Source organism: Rhincodon typus, chromosome 4, assembly GCF_021869965.1.
Source record: "Rhincodon typus isolate 14 chromosome 4, sRhiTyp1.1, whole genome shotgun sequence".
In the NCBI taxonomy this organism is placed as follows: domain Eukaryota; kingdom Metazoa; phylum Chordata; class Chondrichthyes; order Orectolobiformes; family Rhincodontidae; genus Rhincodon; species Rhincodon typus.
In genome coordinates, this window is record NC_063335.1 from 82,802,321 (window position 1) to 82,821,928 (window position 19,608).

Below are 19,608 nucleotides of genomic sequence, written 5' to 3' on the forward strand. Positions count from 1 at the left end.
GTGTTGTTAGAGCTGCACTCATCCAAGCAAGTGGGAGTATTCCATCTAACTCCTGAATTGTGCCTTGCAGATGAACAAGCAGCTTTGGGAGTCAAGGGAGTTACATGTTGCAGGATTCCTGCTCTTTGTACCACATTATTTGTATGGATTGTCCAGTTTAGTTTCTGGTCAACAGTAATTTCCAGGATGATAATAGGGGATTCAATGAAAGTAATGCCACTAAACTTCAAGGGATGATGGCTATAATCTTTGTTGAAGATGGTCATCGCATGGCATTTATGTGGGGCAAATGTTACTTGCTACTTGTCAGTCCATGTAGCAGCATTCAAGAAGCACCTTGATGAATACATGAATAGAAAGGGTTAGAGGGATATAAATCCTATAAATGAAGACAGTTTTAATATAGAAGGGCAAAATGCGTTGGCGCTGGCTTGGAGGACCAAACGGGCTGTGCCTGTGCTGCACTGTTCTTTGTTCTTGTAGTCCAAATCTAGATATCGTGCAGGTCTTTTGGATAAGGACTATTTCAGTATGCAAGGAGTGGCAAAAGCTATTGAACGTCATGTGAACACCCCTACTTCTCACTTTATGAAGAAGGGAAGGCAATTGATGAAGGAGCTAAAAGATAGTTAGGCATACAACACTGCCTGCTGTGATGTCCTACCTCCAAAAATCATAACTATCTTGCTTTTGCCAGGCATGACTCCAATCTGTAGAGAGGTGTTCCCTGATTCTCTGATTCCAGTTTTGCCAGAGCTGCTTGATGCCGCACAGTCAAATGCAGTCTTGACTTCTAGAGCTGACACTCTGATCTCAGATCTGGAACTCTCTTTTGTCCATTTCTGAAATAAGGCTATAATGACAGGAGCTGAGGAGCTCTAGCAGAACCCAGACTATGTCAGTGAGCAGACGATTCCTGAGAAATGCTGCTTGATGATGACATCTTTCATCACTTTACTGATACTTCAGAATAGACCAATGGGGCAGTAACTGGCAGAGTTGGAATTTGTCCTGCTTTGAGAGCACAGGACTTATCCAGGCAATTTTCCGCATTGTCCAGTTGATGCCAGTGTTGTAGATGTACTGGAACAGCTTGGCTAGGGGAACAGCAAGTTCTAGATCACACGCTTTCAGTACTATAAGGCTATCAGGACCCATAGCCTTTGTAACATCCAATGCCACACTCAGGCAAATGTTGTCTTGATGTTAAGGGCTGTCACTCTCATCTCACATCGGATGTCTTCAAACGTTTTTTGATATCAAGTGGACTGGACGAAATTGGTTGAAGTTTTGCTTCTGCAATTCTGGGGACCACTGGAGACAACGGAAATGGATCATCCAATCAGGGCTTCTAGCTGAAGATTGTTGCAAGTGCAAGGACAGTCACTCTCACCTCATATCTAGAATTCAGCTCTTTTATCCATGTTTGAACGAAGGCTGTAATGAGCTGAGTCGACCTGCTGGAAACCAAAGTGGGCAACACTGAGCAGATTATTGCTAAGCAAGTGCTACTAGGACTTTTAATGACGCCTTTTATCACTTCACTCAATCATCAATAGACTGATGGGGTCAGTAATTAGCTGGATTGGCTTTGTCCTGTTGTTGATATGTACATAACTTACTCAGGCATTTTTCCACTGTTGTAGCTACCTGATTGCATTCAGCTAACCTGGAGCTTCTTCTCCCCCCAAAACAGGTTACGGAGAGCGTTGACGAGGATTACTTTGTTGATACGACTTCCAAGACAACTCATTCAGTGTTGCGTACAGACAGACTTCCAGAAATCTTATAGTTTATGACCCAGCAACACAATGATATATTTCCAAGTTTGGATGGTATGTGGTTTGGATGGTATGTAGTTTGGAAAGGAAATTTGCTGAGTCATTGCAATGAATCTTGGAGATGGCACAACATTGGTGAGATGCTGGAGGGAGTGAAACGTTGAAGCTGGTGACTGCAGTACCAATCAGATAGGCTGCAACTGTCCTGGATAGTATTGTGCTTTGAGTGTTGTTGGACTTGCACTCATCCAGGCAAGTGGGAAGTGCTCCGTCTCACACACAACTTGAGACTTGTAGTTGGTAGACAGGCTTTTAGGAGCTAAGTGAGAAATTTATCACCTTCGAATTGCTCGTGTCTGACCTACTTTTGTAGTCACAGTTTTTAAAATGGCTAGGCTAGTTCAGTTTCTGGTCAATGTTAACACTCAGAATGTTGATAGTGGGAGGTTCAGCAATGGTAATGTTACTGAATGCTGAGGAGCTATTTCTGGATCCTCTTGTTGGAAATGGTCATTGCCTTGCACTTGTGTGGCACAAATTTTACTTGAGACTTAAGTTCAAGCCTGAATATTGTCCAGGTTTTGCTGCATTTGGGCACAGAACGCTTCAGGATCTGAGCAGTCTCAGGGGGTAACTAAACATGGTGGGGATGATTGCTGAGGTTTGCACTTCTTCTAACCTTACTATGGTGTGATGAAGCAGTTGAAGGTGGTTTGGCTGAGGACACTATCCTGAGGAACTGAGGTACTAGTACTCCTGACTGAGATGATGGACAACAAACAACCACAACCATCTTCCTTTGAACTAGGTACTGATGAAGAATTTTCACCCGATTATCACCGACTTCAGTTTTTACTCGAGTTCCTTGATGCCAGACTCAGCTGAGTGCTTCAATGTAATGGGCAGTCATTCTACCTCACTTCTGGAGTCCAGTTCTTTTGTCTAAAATTGAACCAAAGCTTTAATGAAATTAGGAGCTGAGTAGCCCTGGCAGAATACAAAGTCAGTGAGGATGTTTCTTCCCTTTGGAAATAACATTTAATAGCACTGTCAACAACCTCTTCCATCATTTTTCTGACAATCAAGAGTAGACTGACGGGATGATAATTGGTTTGTTTGGATTCGTCTTGCTTCTAGCAGACAGGGCATTACTGAGCAATTTTCCATATTGTCAGGTAGCGTTGTAGTATTCACTTACACCAATGCCAGGCAATGACCATCTCCAATAAGAGACAATCCAACTACCGCCCTTTGACATTCAACAGTGTTACCATCACTAAGCCCGCATTATTAACATCCTGGGGTTACCACTGACCAGGCACAACTGAATTCACTACATAAATACAGTGGCGACAACAGCAGGCCAGAAGCTAGGAATCCTTCAGTGAGTGATTCACCTCCTCACTTCTGAAAGTCATGTTAAGATGAAATATACACCACCTGACACCATCCAGAATAAGGCAGCCCACTTGATTGGCACCATATCCACTCTCTCCATCAAGAGTCACAGCAGTGTGCACTATCTACAAATGTACTGCAGAAATTCAAAGAGCCTTAGACAGCATCTTCCAAACCGATGATTACAAGTCTAGAAGAACAAAGGGCAGCTACATGGGAACACCATTGCCAACAAGCTGCTCCTCATCCAGCCTTGAAAATATACTGCCATTCCTGGAGTGTCGGTGGATCAAAATCCTGGAACTCCACTCGTAACATCATTGTGGGTCTATTTACAGTGCACAGGCTGCAGCAGGTCAAGGAGGCAGTTCACCACCACCGTCTCAAAGGCAGCTGGGGATGGACAATAGATGGACAATAAAATGCTTCGTCAGCAAGTGTATTCACGTCCCATCTATGAATTACGTACTGGAATAGCTTGGTTGGGTGCGCAGCAAGTTTTGAACACACATCTTCAGTACTACTGCTGGAATGTTGTCAGGGTCCATAGCCTTTTGCAGCATCCAGTGCTTTTGGCTGTTTCTTGATATCACATGGTGTGGATCAAATTAGCTGAAGACAAGTATCCGTGATGCTGGGGACTATTGCAAAAGGCCGAGGTGGATTATCTACATCTGGCTGAAGATGAATGCAAGTCCTTCAGCCTTGCCTTTTACACTGACCTTCTGGAGTCCATCATTAGGGAGGGTGATATTTGTGGAGCCTTCTCCTCCAGAGTTGTTTAATTGTCCACCTCCATTCATGGCAGCAGAGCTTATTTGATTTATTTGTGAGGGACCACTTAGCATGCTGCTTTGGCTATTTGGCACACAAGCAGTTCTTTGTTGTAGCTTCAGGGTGTTTGGTACTATTGCTGGGATGCCCTTGTGCACTATTAGTTGAACCAGGTTTAATCTACAATTTAGTCATGGTGAGTGAAGGCAGGCTGGGCCATCAGGTTATATATTCTGTTTGGACAGCCTCACAAAGTTTCAACAGTTACTGCAAGAGCACCTCCTGAGCTGAAATCCAGCCAGCTATTTGTAATGAATCAGCTGTCAAAATAAAAAAAACTTTCAACTTAACTGACAAGTCAATTATCCATTTCAAAGCATAGCCCTTGTCAATAAACAAAGGGGTGTTTCTTGAAAAGAAAATCCCAACTAAATCCAAGATTATAAACATGACAACAGCAAACCTTTAAAACTTCTCTTTTTACATTTCACTTATTGAACTTTCTTCCATTAGTTAAGTAACGCATTGCATCTGAACAATAATAATACTGGTGAACATAAGGGTCAATTTACCTTTACAAGATGGTTTCTGGTGATGAACTTTTGGACTAAAAATAATGTTATTATGATGGCAGCAGGTGAAGAAGGATTCCTTGTGGACAGTGAAATAAAGTCTTAGAACATCGAATGAACATGATCAGACTGGTCAACTTGTTCCACCATCCCTCCTCCAACTGACAGGTGAGTGTTTCGGTCAGCACTATGAGCAATCTCGTGGCTTGGGAGACGAAAGTCACTGCAGGGGCTATGAGCGAGAATTTCTCTGTGTGAAGGCAGGCTGGTCCAGCAAAGACAGATACACAGTCTCTTCAGTCTGAAGATTTCCACAGCAGAGGAAATAGCATAAGTTTAAGGATAGCTGAGCGACTATTGATAGACTGTCTCTACCCAGGTTCTGAGGGCTCCCAAAAATCCACATCTTGCTTCATACTCATTTTCTTTAATTCAGCATTAAAGTGTTTGTAAGACATAGTCACATGATGCCACTGCTTCCATCAGTAGCATCTATGCCAGGAACAGCATATGAAGATCTGAGACTTTATTTTTCCATGCCTCTTTACTTTGTGTATTATAGATGCTGGGCTGCTTTGTAGCGATACATTTGTGGCATTGCTGATGTAGTTCTTGCTTTTCACTTTAGGTTATGCATAGCAATCATACCCAAAGAAAATTTCCATAAATACAAAAAAATAAGAGTGGAGTACGCACATTAAAATGCCACACCCAATGGCAACCGTTAAAAAAAGTGTTAGAACATCACACTTGTCTTACAGAATGCTCCAAACTCCTCAGTAGACTTTCATTTTCTTCACGCACACTCGTTCTGACATGCCTACAATGGGCTTCCGAAATCCTGCATCCCCGCATCATCAGATGAAAAAGACGTGTGGAACAAAAGGACATTTTCATTCCTCCCCCTCTATTTAAAAGGGTGGGACCAATCTCTGTATGGGTGTAGTAGCATTTTAGTCATTTTACATATTCCTAACACACCACAAACACTAGAGGATGTTGGGCATGTGGAGGAAAATTGGAATTCCTTAAAAAAAACAGGCCGACTGCACACCAACATTATTTTGCATTCAGTTGAAAATTCAGCCCTTGGTCTTTCTATAAAAGCCTCATGGAAAAGTTACATGCTGCTCAATGACCTAAAGTGGGTTTGGGCAGTATATTATGTTCAGAATTACTACTAAACAACTGTAGTGGCCATGAAAGAGCAAACTTGTTTCTACTAAAGGGAAATACTCCATAATGATGAAACATCAAATATTTGCAATTTTTTGATACTGGGTTCAAACTTACTCTCCTGTGCATGTCCCAATTATTTATTTTGTCATCCATAAAATTTCAAAATTTAAAGTGAAGGGATTCTCTCGGTTTTATTTCATGGTTTGTTGCCTGTGAAAATAATTCACTATGACTGGCTGCTTGATGGCAATACTATTACTGGATGACTGGAAATCCCAATAACTTGGTATCAGAAACAAATTATCTTTGCGAAAAGGTAGTCTGCTTCACCAAGGCCATTAGATCTTTGTACGTTGGGTTAAAATCGATTCAGGGATAGTAGGAACTCCCGATGCTGGAGAATCTGAGATAACAAGGTGTAGAGCTGGATGAACACAGCAGAGGAACAGGAAAGCTGACGTTTCAGGTCTGGACCCTTCTTCAGAAATGGGGGTGGGTCCAGACCTGAATCGTCAGCTTTCCTGCTCCTCTGATGCTTGGCCTGCTGTGTTCATCCAGCTCTACACCTTGTTATCTCAGATCTTTGTACGTTGATTTCTTTGATGCCAGCAGAAAGCATACTGCTTCACCCAGAGTGTAAAAAGCAATCTAATTCCTAAATCAACACTGGCTTTACACAAGTTCTCCAATAAATTGAATTCTACTTACAGTTAAACCAACTCCAATGAAAACACATATCATTCCAACAGTAACATATGCACAGCAACGCCTTCGAGGCAATGCACTGCCAACAGACGATCTAAAAGGAAACCAAAATAAAAACCACATTATCTTGTATCTGCATTATCTACCCAGCAGTAAGCTATCACCATGTTGTGGGCGGTGAAGTAAAGAAAGGGGAACAATTTGAATACATAATGATTCCTTTTTATAAAATTACAATTCTGGCATTGGAGGTGCCCATTGACAGCACCATTTCGCAAAATCATCATAATGCACAGTCAATACACAGTACACCCCGAACAGCATTTAACAATGTTGTCTTCTGTGCGAATTTGGCACCATTTAATAGAACGAATGGTAATTCTTCATTCCTGGCATCATTACACTGCTGTTGATAGTATAGGACACAATCAAAGATCACAGCCAATCTTATGATCACTTGCCAAACGGCACATCAACTAAAGGATGATAGTCACTCTACTTCTCCTTCAAGAGAAGTGCTTGAGCTTTGTCATAACCATAGGTAGGTCAGTGGGACTGCAAGTTCAAGCTGCAATGCATCACCATCCTACCTGGGATTAAAATCTAAGTGTGCCTATCAATCCCTGCAATTGTGTCTTGGCGTGAACACATCAAATTATTCAATTTAGCTTCTGCTTTTCCAACACTGATCACAAAACAGAACCTTAAATTTCACACATAACAGTACTAAGCAAAGTGCTCTATTTCACCGTGAAGTAATGCATATAATCTCCACAATGAGGAAATCAATATTTCATAAATCAATGCTAAACATGCTCAAAAATTTGTAATGAAAATTCTGAAACACAGACAGCTCATTCTGTGTATTGTATGAACAGAACACACAGTAAACCACGTTCCTCACACATTGTAACAGTTAGCCACATCTCTCAGATATTTGATGGCTAGTGAAGTGAAAGTGCTATTTTTGGATGCAAAGATATGCAATTTTCATCCTTTCAGGTTGCTATTCTCGGAACAACAGGGCTAGTTATTTGGTAATTAGGCACAATTCTGCATCCCATACATTTGTCTGTGGAAATAGATGCAGATAAACAGATTGATAATGGCATACCATAAAGAAGCTGCTAAGCTATGCTCACCCTCAGTTCTGTGTGATATGCATACTTAGCCTAGGCACAAAATGTTACCTGCAACTGGTTTCATATTTACCCCTAGCCAACTGCGGCCTTTACACACTAAATGTTGCTTGATAATACAAAACTTTAATATTGTTGAAGAGAGAAATATATTGCCAAAGCATTTCCACTTGCACTTATCAGGTCAAATGCTGAATATAGCAGAAAGGGTGTTAATAGGTTGACTGATTCATTTATTCACAGGCTAACCCATTGCTGGCTGGACCAGCACTTACTGCACATCTCTAATTACCCTGGAGAAGACTTTGGTGATGAACTGCCATCTTGAAAGACTACAGTTCTAGGCTGTAGGTATGCTCAGAATGCCATTAGGGAAAATAGTAGGAACTACCAATGCTGGAGTCTGAGATAATAAGGTGTGGAGATGGATGAACACAGCAGGCCAGACAGCATCAGAGGAGCAGGAAAGCTGACGTTTCGGGTCTGAACCCGGTCCAGACCCGAAACGTCTGCTTTCCTACTCCTCTGATACTGCTTGGCCTGCTGTGTTCACGCCATTAGGGAAGGTGGTCCAGATTTTAACTCAATGGCAGTGAAGGAACCATAACAGTTCCAGGATGGTGTGCCAGTTGAAGGGAAACTTGCAGGCAGTGCTGCTCCCATGTATCTGTTTGCACTTGTAGCTCTGGATAGAGAGGTTAGAGGTTCTGAAATGAAAGCTTTCTCCTCTTATGTGCTCAGTTTGCTGACAGCTGCAACGACTTATCCATCCTCTGCCAGTCCATGCTGCCTCATATGTCCACCTCAACCCATAAATGTGGATGCTTCCTAGGGGATGAGGGACATTGTTTGGAGAAATGGCTACTCATTCCTCTATAAGAGTCTCTGACAGAGATGCTACAATCAATGTCCCTTGCTCGTTTTGGATAACTACTGAGCAGGGCATCGAACTTCAGATGGCGTGATCCAGTGCCCTGCAATAAACTCCTGAAAAAATCTTGCTCATTCCAGGGGCCTGCTTTAAAGTTCCCAGCCTGTGGCAGTTGCACTGGATGACTGAAAGAGGACACCAGCTGGCATCTTCTCCAAAATGTTCTACGCTAATGTCACTGATCAGATGACATTACTTTTACAGTGTCAACATGACTGAGTTCGTCATTGTTGTTTCCTGTGCTTTAGTTAATGCCAGGCAGTCCATCCTGTTTCATTCCTTTCTAGGAGGCACTTTAGTGGTTGGTCTAACTTAAATGGCCTGCTTGGCCACTTCAGAAAGCAGTTAAAGAGTCAATCACATGATTCTAGAGTCACATGATAGCCAATCCAGACAAAGATTACAGATTTCCTTTTCTAAGCAACATTTGTGAGCCAGATGGGTTTTCTTTATGACAATCGACAGTGGTCATTAAATTCTTAATTCCAGATTTCTTTTTGAATGCATATTTCATGATATATGGGATTTGAACCTGGGTCCCCAGAACATAACGTGGGTCTCTAGATTACCAGCCAAACACCAATATGCCATCGTGCTTCCCTCCCTGGCAAACGTGTTGGAAGCTTTTGAGGATGTTGTACTAACGAAAGTAATAAAGGAAAGTAAGTGGAAAATAGTACGCCTGGATTTTCCAAGAGTTTTGATAAAGCCTTGCAAAGGTTAGAAAAAGGACAATAGATAGGAGGTAATGTACTGGCCATGAGGCCTCAGTTCAAGTCCCAACTGCTGGAGAGGTGTGTAAATACCATCTCTAAAAAGGTCAATTAGAAAGTATCAAGAGTTGGGGTCCAAATGTAATATTTTCAAGTTTTCAGTTAAGTGGAAATGTGCATGTTGAGCAAGTTATTTAGCAGCTCAAAGTAGATCTTATCAGGGTTGGTGATTGAGAAAAAATGTGGTAGATAAACTATAATGTGGAAAAATGTGAGCTTATCCACTTTAACAGGAAGACCAGATGCGTAGGAGTATTTCATAACCGAGGAGACTGTAAAGCATAAGCGTACAAAGGGGCTGAGGTATCCAGGTCAACAAATAACTGAAGGCCAAGATACAAGTGCAGCAAACAATTATGAACGTCAGTGGCATGTTCGTCTTTATCGCAAGAGGATTCCAACTCAGCAGTAGCAAAGACTTACTACCAACTGTTTGCAGATGATACAAAGCTTAGGAGGAATGTGTGTTATAAAGAATGTGTCACTAAGGTTTTGGAGTAGATCTGTAGCTCGGGTTGTGGGTGTTGAAGTTGATTGGCTCGCCGAGCCGTTTTGTTGTTCCGCAGACGTTTCGTTACCATGCTGGGTAACATCCTCAGTGCAGCCTCTGATGAAGCGTCGGTGTGTTTTCCTGCCTGGTTTTTAAACTCTGGGGTCCATTGCGATGGATTGCCTCACTTCCGGGTTTCCTCCGTAGTGGAATGTATGTGGGGTTGAGTTCAATGTGTTTATTAATAGCCTGCTTCGTGGAGTGCCATGCTTCCAGGAATTCTCGTGCTTGTCTCTGCCTTGTCTGTCCCAGGATCTTGGTGTTGTCCCAGTCGAAGTGGTGGTTCTCCTTGTCCATGTGGATTGAGATGAGTGAGTATTGGTCGTGTCTTTTTGTAGCCAGTTGGTGTTCATGTACTCTTGTTGTTAGTTTCCTTCCTGTTTGTCTGATGTAAGTGTTTCTCGCAGTCTCTGCAGGGGATCTTGTAGATGACACTGGTCCTGTCCGTGGCGAGGAGTGGGTCTTTAGTTCGGGCGAGCACTTGTCGTAGGGTTGATGTGGGTTTGTGTGCCACTCTGATGCCCAGCGGTCGTAGAAGTCTTGTGGTGAGATCTATTCTGGTGCGGGTGTTGTTTATGAGTTTGTGTGTCTCTTCTAATTTGGCCCGTTTAATGATGACAAAGGTGTCGTCTACGTAGCGTATCCATAATTTAGGTTGGATTTGCAGAAGGGCAGTCCTTTCCAGTCTTTGCATCACTGCTTCTGCTATGAATCATATGAAACGGACCAAATTGGAAGAGACACACAAACTCAAACACCCTCACCGGAATAAAATTCACCAGAGAGGAGGAGAAGAAGAAGAACAAACAACTCCCATTCCTGGACGTCATGGTAGAGCGCAAGACAAATGGGGAACTGCAAACAAAAGTACACCGAAAAGCCACACACACAGACCAGGTATTGAACTTCAATAGTAACCATCCCAGCACACAAACGAAGCTGTGTGCGAACGTTATTTAAAAGGGCAACAACACACTGCAGCAACATGGAACAATGCCAAGAGGAGGAGGAATACCTCTTCCAAGTGTTCAAGGATAATGGATATCCAAAGAACTGGGTCAGGAAATGCCTACAGGAACAGCATCAGAAAGATTCTACACACTCCGACACACTCACCACACTACCCTACATCAGGAACACGTCAGAACTCACCACAAGACTTCTACGACCGCTGGGCATCAGAATGGCACACAAACCCACATCAACCCTACGACAAGTGCTCGCCCGAACTAAAGACCCACTCCCCGCCATGGACAGGACCAATGCCATCTACAAGATCCCCTGCAGAGACTGCGAGAAACACTACATCGGACAAACATGAAGGAAACTAACAACAAGAGTACATGAACGCCAACTGGCTACAAAAAGACACGACCAATACTCACTCATCTCAATCCACATGGACAAAGAGAACCACCACCTCGACTGGGACAACACCAAGATCCTGGGACAGACTAGGCAGAGACAAGCACGAGAATTCCTGGAAGCATGGCACTCCACGAAGCAGGCTATTAATAAACACATTGAACTCAACTCCATATACATTCCACTACGGAGGAAACCCGGAAGTGAGGCAATCCATCGCAACGGACCCCAGAGTTTAAAAACTAGGCAGGAAAACATACCGACGCTTCATCAGAGGCTGCACTGAGGTGGTTACCCAGCATGGTAACGAAACGTCTGCGGAACAACAAAACAGCTCGGCGAGCCAACCAACCTCAAAGAATATGTCAACTTGGACAGGCTCAGTGATTGAGCAAGAACATGGCAGATGGAATATTCTTTGGAGGTTATCCACTCTGGTAGGAAGAACAGATGTGCAGATAATTTATTAAATAGTGAAAGGTTGAAAAGTGTAGTGTGCAAAGGCATTTGGGTATCCTTATCAAAAAGTCACTGAAGGCTAATGTGCAGGTGCAGCAACTATGAGCAAAGCTAATGGAATGCCAGCTTTTAATTGCAAGAGGATTTGAGTGAAGGGAGTAATGAACTGTATAGGAGCTTGGTTAGACCGCACTTGGAGCACTGTGTTCAGTCTGGCCTCCTTATCTCAGGAAATATAATATTTCCATAATGGGAGTGCAATGAAGGCTCACATGACTTGTTGCTAGGATGGCAGGACTCTCCAATGAGCAGAGAATGGGCAAACTGGGCCGTACTCTTTTGAGTTTTGAGGAGTGAAAAAGTGATCTCATTGAGACCTACAAAATACTCAAAAGGATAAAAACAGTAGATGAAGCTATGTTTTCCCCCAGACAGAGTCTAGGACCAAGGACACATTTTCAAAGTAATAGGGATTCTATTTAAGACCAAGGTGAGGAGAAATGTTTTTAGTCAGAGGCTGGTGAAGTTTTGGAATTCTCTACCCTAGAGAGCAGTGGAAACTGAGTCCGAGTATATTAAATTAAAAAGTTGATAGATTTTTGATTATCAATGGTACAGAGGGTTGAGGTGGGTAAAAAGCATGGAAATGCTCAATCAACCACGATCATATTAAACAGCCAAGCGGGCTGAATGGCTTGCTGTTATTCCTAAAAACCTTGGCTGGATCGCACCTGGAGTAGCATGCAGAATTTTGGTCACTTCACCTTAGGGAGGATATTATTGCCACAGAGGGAATGCAATGAAGGATCATGGATTTGCTCCCATAATAGGTGACTCTCTCATGAATTGAAATTAGGGAAATGGAGCATGATTTTTTTTAACTCAGAGGGTTGCAATTCATAGGTATTCTCTAACCAAGGCTGTAAAAAAATCAGTAATCAAGCATTTTTAAAGTAGAAAATGACATATTTCTAATGATGTAAAGGGATAGGAGGATAGTGTGGAAAAAGACAATGAAATGGATGTTCAGTTATGAACGTATTCAATGGTACAGCAACCTCCATAGGAGCAGGAGTAGGCCATTCAGCCTATGCTTGTAGCAAGAGTAGATAAATATATAGTTATCAAGCTGTAACTTGAGTGCTGGAGTGTTACCGTCGGGTTCGGGCTCTCAATGAAACATACAATGAAGAATCATTGCTAGATTTGCTGATAATGCAAAGATAGGTAGGAGAGCAAGTTGTGAAGGGGATAGGGAACCGGTGAAGAGCAATCAATATCTGACACAAAAATGTCAAGATTTGGCTGATGGAGTACATATGAGAAATGTGAACCAGTCCACTTTACAGGAAGAATGAAAATACTTTGTATAATTTACACAGAGAAATAACAGAACTGTGATACAGAGGGATCTGGGTGTCCTAGGACATGAATTACAAATTTAATGTGAAGGCACAGTAAGTTATTAGGAAGCTTGATCTCTTGCAAGCGAATGGAATAAGTAGTGACGTTTTGGTATAGTTGTACAGGACCTTAGTAAGACCACATCTAGACTGCCATGTATAGTTGTGGTTTCCTTAAATAAGATATAATTGCATTAGAACTAGTTCAGAGAAAGTTCACTTGTCTGAATCTGGGAAGAAGGGATAATCTTATGAGGAAAGGTGGGACAAGTTGGGTCTGTATCCATTACAGTTTAGGAATATAAAGGAGGTGATTTTACTGAAACATACAAGACCCTGAGAGGATGAGGTGGGGTGGGTGCAGAGAGAACGTTTCTCCTAATTGGAAGGACTGAAACTGGGAACACAGTTTAAAAACACACAGTTTTTAGCAGTTTATTTTCCTCTCTTTCAAAGTGTTATCAAACTGTAATATTCTGTGTTACAGAAATCAGTGGAGGCAAGTTCATTGAATATTTGAGGCCAGAAGAAAAATTCTTGATTGACAAGGGAGACAAAATGGGAAAGGGGTTATGCAAGAAAGAAGCTACAATGAAATCAGTCACGGTCTCATCAAATGGTGGAACAGGTGTTTGGGGCTAAATAGTCTCTTCCCACACTTAATGCCTTTGCTTGTGCTTTTTTAAAATTCTACACCAGCATTTACTGGCCATACCTAAGTGCCCTCAAGAAGCTGGCACTGAGTAGCCTTCTTCTACCATTGCAGTACTTGATGTGTAGGGTGCTGTGAGAGAGCTCCAGGTTGAGTTAGGACAATAAAGGAATGGTGATTAGTTCCAAGTAAGAAAGGCAAGTGGCTCAGACAGCAACTTGCATGTAGTGATATCCCACGTCTCCGCCATTCTGTCCTTCTAGGTAGTAGAGGTCATGGGTTTGGAAAACACTGTTAAAGGAGCCAAAAGTGAATTGCCACATTACCTCTTGTAGACTGTTTGCTGTTATCTGTCAACAGTGAAGGGTTCACTAATTGGTAATTAGTAGCTTCTTTAAAAAGCAAAATTTATTTGAAAGCTGTGTTTTAAAGTTTGTTTTAGAACATTTTAATGCTTACCTTCATCCCATCTACTATTAGTAGATAGTGTAATGTAAACGTATGTAAGACTAAAACAAAAACTGAAATTGCTGGAGAATCTCAGCAGGTCTGGCAGAATCTGTGGAGAAAAAGCAGAGTTCTGAAGAAGGGTCACCAGACTCGAAACGTTAACTCCGCTTTGTCTCCATTTGATGCTGCCAGACCTGCCGATTTTCTCTAGCAATTTCTGATGTTGTTCCAGATTTCCAGAATCTGCAGTTCATGGTTTTATATTTAAAACTAATTTTATTTGCTCGCTCCCCCTCCCCCCACCCAACATTCAGACTTTGAAATGTCTTTGATACAACTGGTTGCTTGGATAGCTTGATGGCATCACTCCAGCCCTACAGTTGAACTTCTGGTTTAAAAAAAAAAGACTGCAATTTGCTGCAGAAGCACAGTACAGTGATGAAAATTACATTCACAGAGAGATTACGAGGGTCAGTGGCAAAGCAAACGTATCTCTCAGATTTATTTGCTTTGCCAATGACTGTGAACTTGAGCTGAATTACAGCAAATGCTTTGGCATAAAATTTTTTGAGAACACATTTCCAGTTAGTTTACATTTGCCCAGTTTTATCCTTGATTAAGAGCTCCAGAATTTTCTGTCTATTTGCTACTAAAAAGCAAAATTTATTTGAAAACTTTGTGTTTTAAAGTTTGTTTTAGAACATTTTAATGCTTACCTTTACCCCATCTACTATCAGTAGACAGTGTAATGTAAACATAATGTAAACCTACTTGCTAAAGGTGGCTATTTGCCTTTAAAGGACTCATACATTTGTTGCTCTCCAGTCTTCAAGTACTATCTCCCTTTTCAATGATTCAGTGAATATTGCTGTCAGTCACTCCTGCCAGGAAATATTTGGACAAGAGGTAGAGATTCAGTACAGCAGCAGGAATGTAAGTGGAGATAGCAAAGATGACAGCCAGAAAGGATAAATGAGTGATAAAATTCAGGAAGCTGGAGGTGTATGTTCTTCTTAGAGACACACAATAACGATTTTGTGGAAGGAGTTGGCAGCATGCTACTTCCTTACTTTGCAATGTTGGAAGTGGCTTAGTACATTACCAGAACAACCAGGTACGTTCCTTGTAATTTTTCCTAGCAAAAGATTTCAAATGCATGGCCTTTATTGATGCCTACCTTCACCCAATGCATAGAACTCTATCAATAATCAGTGTAATGTAACTACATTTAAAACTAAAACAAAAATCAAATTTGCTAAAGAAACTCAGACGGTCTGGCAGACGCAGGGCCGTGAGGTAGCTCAGTGGTTAGCACTGCTGCCTCACAGTGCCAGGTACCCGGGTTCGATTCCAGCTTCTGGCAACCGTCTGTGTGGAGTTTGCACATTCTGCCCATGTCAGCATGGGCTTCCTCCACATGCTCCAGTTTCCTCCCACAGTCCAAAGATGTGCAGATGAATCGGACTGGCCATGCTAAATTGCCCATAGCGTCCAGTGATATGCAGGCTAGGTGGATCAGTCATGGGAAATGTAGTGTTACAGGGATGGAGTACTTCTGGGTGGGATACTCTTCAGAAGATCAGTGCGTGTTCGATGGGCTGAATGGCCTCCTTTCACACTGTAGGGATTCTAATGATCCTTATTATCCCAACAAGGTATCAGGCAAATCAAAGCGAGATTTGACAGTGAATAACAGAATGCCACTGAAATCATGTTCTTCCCAAACCTGTTGCCCAAGATTTCTGGGGTCTCCTTCCAACTGGAATAAGAATTGCACCTGTATAGTCAATGATAATCACCTTGGAGGATCAAAGATACACATTAGGTATCATAACATGCTCCTAATCTATTCTCACTAAATCAACATATTTCAATTCATCAAAATACAGCACAATGTGGAACAACTAAAAGCACAAGGAAAACCGACACACATCCCATCCCCAACTGAGAGACTACACGGCAAGAGATTAACTAGCTTCCGGAATACCATCCCTTTCAGTCTGCAGCATCTGACTAACACCACAGGTGTACCCTCCCACTGACCTGGAGCTACTCAGATTGCAGACAAACTTAACACAAATCTGCTTAAAAATGGAGACAAGCTGGAAGCTAGCTTGTCACACAAAACATATAATAGCACAGTACAGCTAACACCACTTAGGGTATCACATCACAGTGTATCCACAATTAGTTTAAGAACGCAACAGAAAAACAGAATGGCTAAGTATGCAATTTAAGCATCTGTTCTACAAGGAAGGTTATTTTGGTAGCAATGCAAGGGAATGCCATTCATCGTCTAATTCATTTAAACCTGTTCATTCATACAAAAACAAATCATGTTTGATATGTATCTCTTTAGAGCATTTGCTGTATATGCCTGGATACACTTTCTCTATGAAAATCTCTCTCATTTCTTCATGACTTAACTGATGATTCAGAATTGAGAGCATTTGGAAAGAGTCCCAGATTTCTAAGTGCTCTGGTTTTCTCCCACAGGCCAAAGATGTGCAGGCTAGGTGGATTGGCCATGTTAAGTTGCCCGTAGTGTTCAGAGACATGTAGATTAGGTGGGTTATAGGGGGATGGGTCTAGGTGGGATGCTCAGAGGGTTAGTGTGGACTTGTTGGGCTGCAGGGCTGGTTTCCACACTGTAGGGATTCTATGATCTATCATCTATGCTCTAAGTAGTGACACATTTCAGAATGTGTCAACTTATTGCGAGTTGCTCACCCGAGGAAAACAGCTTCACCAGATAGTCATTACCGGGTACCTGTGTCAATCTTCAACAAGAGAGTATCTAACCATTACATATTAATCATATTTGCTGAATCCACCATCCTGGGTCCATTGACCAGAAACAAAACCAGACTTGCCATAAACACTAAATACTGTGGCTACAAGAGTAGGTCAGAGGCTCGGAATCCTGCATTGAGTTACTCATCTCCCCATCTAGCAAAGCCTATTCACCATTGTTCTGAAGGAGGATCACTGGACCTGAAACATTAACTCTCCTTTCTCTCCACCAATGCTGCCAGACCTGCTGAGTTCTTCCAGCAATTTGTTTTTGTTTCTGATTTCCAGCATCCGCAGTTCATTGTTTTGTTTTTTCCTATTCACCATTGACAAGGCACAAGGGAGGACTGTGATGGAGTACTGTCCACTTGCCTAGACGAGCATTGCCTCAACACTCAGGAAGCTTCACATCATCCAGGCCCCTTGATTATCACCATATCCACCGTCTTCAATATTTACTACAGTGGCAGCAGTGTGTACAATTTACAAAGATGTACTGCCGTAACATACCAAAACTGTACTTACAACCACTACCATCTGGAAAGACTTGGCCAACAGTTGCACGGAAACACTACTATCTGCAAATTCCCTCCAAGCCACTCACTATCCTGACTTTGATATACAATCACTGTCACTGGAGCAAAATCGTGGAACTTCCTAACAGCATGGTGAGTGTCTCCACACTCCAAGGCCTGCTGAAGTTCAACACTGCACCGTACCACCTGTTCACCCAGGGGAAGAAGAATGGGCAATAATGGAAGCCAAACCAGGCAACAACCACATTCCATGAACAACTAAAAATGTTGGAAGTTTTTAAACAGCATAAACACAGTTTGATTAGTACTCACCCCTCACCCTCAACACCCAACTCAAAATGTTTCAGAAAACCTCAAGGGAATAGAAATCGAGTTATCAACTGGTCCTCATAACTTACCCCTTTAAATCCCAGTATTATTCTGGTGAATCTTCACGGTTACTCCTGCCAAGACCAACTTTCATTTCCTGAGGCGTGGTACCCAAACTGAGCACATTACTCACATGGGGTTTGCCCAATAGAGACATTCTAGGCACCAAGATAGAGGCCAACATTCTATTGAACTGTAGTTATTCTTCACTGCTGTACACTAGATTTTAGTAATTTGTTTACACTACCAAATGAATTCCTTTGCTCCTCCCCTCTTCATTATTTCAGTAAGTTTTCAGTAAAAGTTCCCAGACAGTGAAAATATTATAGACATGGAACAGAAAAATGAAGAATTCAATGATTCCCCTAAGAAACCAACATATTTTTCAGGGTACCTGTAAGGTGCACTTATTATCTTCGTGGCAACTTGCACTTCATTGTATTCTTGCTACTCTGAAAAACAATGCTACATGGGACACATAACCTAATACATGCAGGTGGCAGGAATGGAAAAATGATGAGAAAGACAAGCTCAGCAGTGCTAACAATAACCTCTTTAGCCTTGCAGGTTAGGTCATTTCAAACTTATAGCCAAGTAAGTTTAAATGTGATTAAGGTTTTTGTCTCTAACATGCCACTCCTCTTACTCACTCGGTGGAAAATTCATTTCTTCCTCTACCCTCACCTGGAACTGTGGCAAATTCTGTCAGTGGATTTGACTTGTTTATTTTCTTTTTCTTAAGTTACCTAGTTTATTACCATCCTTGTGGCCCTTTCACACTGAGGGGAGACACATTTTGGTATGTTAATACCCTGTGTAGGGTCAGCCGGCTGTGGGCTTGGAGTGGTTAACAGATCTCAACCAACTCGGAGGGGTACAGGTGGTGGTGGAACATTTCTTTCTCTGTTGCAGCTGGCTAAATGTTTGAAATGTTAAGAGGCTCGATAGTAGATTGTTCGTAGCTCATCTACAGCAGATATACTCACGGTGTAGGGCTGCGAATTCTCATTGAAGGCCTTCCCAAGGGTTTGATCACGTCATGTTCTGACCACATGACCTTTTTAAAACGTTGTTATCGGATTTATTGCATCTCTCATCTTGATCATTTTTACTTGTGGTTTCGTAACACAAGAAATAATAGCAGGAGTAGGCCATTCAGCTCTTAAAGCAGAGTCATTTCGTGAGATCACAGTTGATCATCTATCATTTCACTGTACGATCCCTGTATCACTGATGTTTGACATTTGTAGAAATCATGCTGTCTCTACATTCCAAGTGCCCTTTTACTGCACTCTTCATTACGCATTCTAGGATTTTCCCTATGACTGACGTTAGGTTAACTAGTCTGTCATTTCTCAAGGAACTATTCAAAGAGTCTTGAGAACTTTAAAAGGGAGATCACCAACACATTTACCATCTTTTCTACTTCAAATCTTTAACTTTTGTGGAAAGTTGCAAGGATCAGCAAGCCACCAAAGGATAGGAGAAAACGGAGAACCAAACAAAGGCAAATATGCCAAAAAGGGAAAACACATCGTCTCTCTCTCTCTCTGAACCTGACTAAATAAATTTCACTTTTCCCCTCTCTACAACTTAAATATTCTGCACAATTTCAGACAACCACTTCGTGAAATGTGTGTGCATACCCACCCCAATTTGACGTCACCCAATTCCCTAAACCTTTCCTCAACCGACTGAAGTTCTTGGCTTGTGTGTAAAGGTTATCTTTTACCCAGCAATCAGTGGCACAGAGACCCCTCCTCTAACCCTCTGCATACT

The 19,608-nt window shown here is 42.0% G+C and overlaps 1 protein-coding gene across 1 annotated transcript in view; it reads right to left on the reverse strand.

The window, feature by feature from the left end:
• Window positions 1-19,608, reverse strand: part of pip4p2 (phosphatidylinositol-4,5-bisphosphate 4-phosphatase 2) — a 65,316-nt gene that overhangs the window by 2,486 nt on the left and 43,222 nt on the right. The window contains exon 6 of the mRNA XM_048596384.1: window positions 6,413-6,503. Within this exon, the coding sequence (XP_048452341.1) occupies window positions 6,413-6,503 (91 nt within the window). The remainder of the gene's footprint in view (window positions 1-6,412; window positions 6,504-19,608) is intronic.